The sequence below is a fragment of the Stegastes partitus genome, unplaced genomic scaffold, assembly GCF_000690725.1.
Source record: "Stegastes partitus isolate 25-593 unplaced genomic scaffold, Stegastes_partitus-1.0.2 Scaffold837, whole genome shotgun sequence".
Classification (NCBI taxonomy): Eukaryota; Metazoa; Chordata; class Actinopteri; family Pomacentridae; genus Stegastes; species Stegastes partitus.
In genome coordinates this window covers 291,602-294,883 of record NW_007578568.1, presented here as the reverse complement: position 1 = coordinate 294,883, position 3,282 = coordinate 291,602, and the positions used below count along the sequence as shown (strand labels likewise).

Here is a 3,282-nt window from a genome sequence, read left to right as displayed (position 1 = left end):
GTGTCGATCAATAGTCGTGATGATCAGTCAGGGTGTCATGATCATAATGGATCTCTGTTTGTGGTGAACATCTGGAGTGTAGCTCTATCTGCCTGAAGAACAGGTGGTTTAGCTTCCAAACCCTGAGGAACACCTTCTAGCATGAACCTCTGACTTTCCTCCCTGAAGCTGTCTGCGCTGAGTCAGAGCAGAGACAGAGCCAGGGAGGAGGTGAAGGACAAGGAGGAGGAGACGCAGCAGATGAAGGAGGGTCTGAGGGCGGCGCTGGAGGAGATGACCACGCTGAAGGTCCTGCTGCAGGTACAGTGTCTCCTGCTGGACGCCTCAGACTGATCACCTTCATTGATTCACCTAAATGTGCTGCAATCTTCATGTTTTATGTTGAACTGCTCCTTGGTGTGGGGACCAGGAGAGCCACGCCGAGGGGGAGCGCCTGAGGAGCACTCTGGAGGAGAAGAAGGAGGAGCTGGAGGAGGCCGAGGAGAGGAGGAGGAGCAGGGTGGAGGAGATGGAGGCGGAGCAGCAGGAGAAGCTGAACGCTCTCAACTCAGAGATCCAGACACTGAAGGTCAGAGAGCAGCAGGTGGAGCAGGAGTGGAGGTCCAGGCTGGAGGAGAGCCGGGCTGAACTGAGCCGGGTCAGAACCACCATGGAGGAGCAGAACACACAGACCTCCTCTCTGAGGGAGGAGACGGAGGTGAGTGTTTTATAGAAACGCTCCTGACTCTCCGCAGTGACCTCCTCGTTATGAACCTTGGATCTTCTCTGGTTTCCAGCTGTCCTCCATGAAGCAGGAGGAGCTGAGGAGGCTGCTGAGGCAGAGCCGAGCTCAGGTAACCAGCTGCTACTCACCTGTCCTCGGTCCTTCACCTGCACCAGGTTTAAGCTCAGTCAGGCCAAGACTCGTACCTGCAGCTCAGTTTAAGGGTTCAGTGCAGCTTCTGCCTTTACAACTCCAGCAGCTCCTGTCTGGTTTATCTTCTCTGAGGTTCATGTTTCAACATGAAGTCCTGCAGCTCTGAGGAACCAGAACATGGAGGAGAGAACGTTGAGCTTCTGTGATGACTTATTTCACAAAAATGTACAAATCCTGCAATGAAAATGTTGACATTGATTTACTGTAGTTTTGTTTTGAACGGATCCCTGCACCTGTGTGTCTCATGTTGTTCTACTTCCTCCTCCTGTCTCACCTGAGTCTTGTCTCTCTGCTCAGTTCTCTGTGTGAGTGCAGTCCTGTGGCTTCTGTCACTTCACCTGTTTGTGTTCAGGTGTACTCTGTCTAAAGACACTGTGTTGGTGGACAGGTGTACTCTCTGACCCAGAAGACAGGTGAGCTGGAGAAGGACAGAGACCGAGTCCGATTGGCTCTGGAGCAGACAGAGGCAGCTATGATTGGCTACAGGGAACGAGTCCACCAACAGGAGCAGAGCCCAGGGGCGGGGCCTAACACAGAGGAGGTCAGCACATCTCTGATTGGTTGATTATTGAGAAGACAAAAAAGTCAGATGCAGGAGGAAGATGGTGGTTTGTTCTTTACACCTGGACGTCCTGAAGACCTGGAACACCAGGTAAAGTAACAGTGTGTTGTGTTCAGGCTGTGGGGGACAGACTGGAGGTGCTGCAGCGCCTGGTGGCTGAACTGGAAGTGGACCAGAACCGACTGAACAGGAAGAACTCACAACTGGAGAGTCACAGAGACAAGCTGAGGAGAGAGAGAGACACTCTGAGAGACACTCTGAGACAGGTACGCACACCTGAGACAGGTACGCACACCTGAGACCGGCATGCACACCTGAGACAGGTATATTTTGAGTGTGTTTCCTGTTGTGTGTCAGGTGGATGCGGAGCGCTGGAGGCTCAGACAGCAGCAGACCGGCAGCAGATCTCAGGTGAGACTCCAGCTCATCTCGCACCGGCTCTGCTAATGTGGCGTTACCTGTAAACAGTCAGTCCTACAGGTGAGACTAACGTCAGTGTCACTCTGTGTGTGTGTGTGTGTGTGTGTAGGAGTCAGCTGACACCACCGAAGAAGAACACCTGAGGAGCAGAGTGAGGGAGCTGGAGGACCAGGTGAGAGTAGAAGAAGAGCTTCAGGTGGGTTGAGGTGTCAGGTATGTGTTGATGATGATGTCACTGTCTCTGCCCCCAGGTGAGGCAGCTCCGCCTCTCATTGGCTGAGGAGCAGCAGCAGACGGTGGAGTTTATCCAGCAGTCGTCCAGAAACAGCCAATGGCTGCTCTCGCTGAGACACGACCTGAATGAGTCGCTGGACGCCGTCACACGCCACCCGGTTCCGTCCGTCCTGCAGTCTGAGACGCAGCGATTGGACCGCAGCCTGAGGGAGGAGGAGCTTCGGATGTCCCTCAGCCAGTCGTAGCTCCCCAGGATAAACGGTGGAACTGTAAAGCTGGACAGGCTCAGAAACACCTGGATGTTCCACATTTTGCTGAGTTTCTGAAAGGATGGTGATCAGCACCCAGGTGTCAAGCTGCCTTCTGATTGGCTGTTTACATCACCTGTAATGTCTCGATCCAGTGTGTGTGATTGGACAGTTCAGTAGAAGAAACACAACACTAAAGTAATGCAGAGATGGATCCAACGCGTGACCCTTCCAGGCCTCCGTAGCTTCACGTCTGTCCACAGTGGAGCTGCAACAAGTGATCCATGATCAGCTGTTAATCATCTCTGAGTGTTTCTTCAATGAGACTACGTTCTCTGGTTTCAGATCCTTCAGTGAACATCTTCTGGGTTCTTTCCTCTGTCACTGGACATCTTTGGACTAAACGAGACGTCTGAGGAAACTCTGGTCAACATGTTTCACCATTTTCTGACATTTTAGACCAATCAGCTGATCGATTGATCCAGAAAATAATCCTCAGTGGAAACATTGATGAGCTGCAGCTTCTGTTAAATGTGTGTTTATGAACCAGTTATTGTTCTGCAGACAGTTATTGATCAGTATTGATCAGAAGGTCTGGCTCCATGTTTACACACTTATTTATTGTTGTTGTTTTTACATCTGTTTATTTATTGGAGTCAGACCTCTGACTACATTTCCCATGATCCTCCAGTCTGAGCTGGAGGTCAGAGGTCAGATATGTTTTTGTATTTTGTTCAATAAACTGTGGAGCTGGACAGTGTTCCTCACTGACAGCCTTCAGCTTCACGTGTCTAATGTTTGCTTCTTCGCTCAGGAATTCTCGCTCTGAACTAAACCTGGCTGCTGCTCACAGCTAAACTTCCACATCAAAGTTCACCAGAGAACATGAACAGAAGCCTGAT

General features: G+C 51.1%; 1 protein-coding gene across 1 annotated transcript in view; it reads left to right on the top strand.

The window, feature by feature from the left end:
* LOC103365411 (trichohyalin) overlaps nt 1-3,175 on the top strand; it is a 24,201-nt gene extending 21,026 nt beyond the window's left edge. The window contains exons 18-25 of the mRNA XM_008292838.1: nt 169-300; nt 410-697; nt 777-833; nt 1,305-1,457; nt 1,595-1,744; nt 1,836-1,889; nt 2,011-2,070; nt 2,150-3,175. Of these exons, the coding sequence (XP_008291060.1) occupies nt 169-300; nt 410-697; nt 777-833; nt 1,305-1,457; nt 1,595-1,744; nt 1,836-1,889; nt 2,011-2,070; nt 2,150-2,377 (1,122 nt within the window). The 3' untranslated portion in view covers nt 2,378-3,175. The remainder of the gene's footprint in view (nt 1-168; nt 301-409; nt 698-776; nt 834-1,304; nt 1,458-1,594; nt 1,745-1,835; nt 1,890-2,010; nt 2,071-2,149) is intronic.
* Nucleotides 3,176-3,282: the final 107 nt, after the last annotated feature.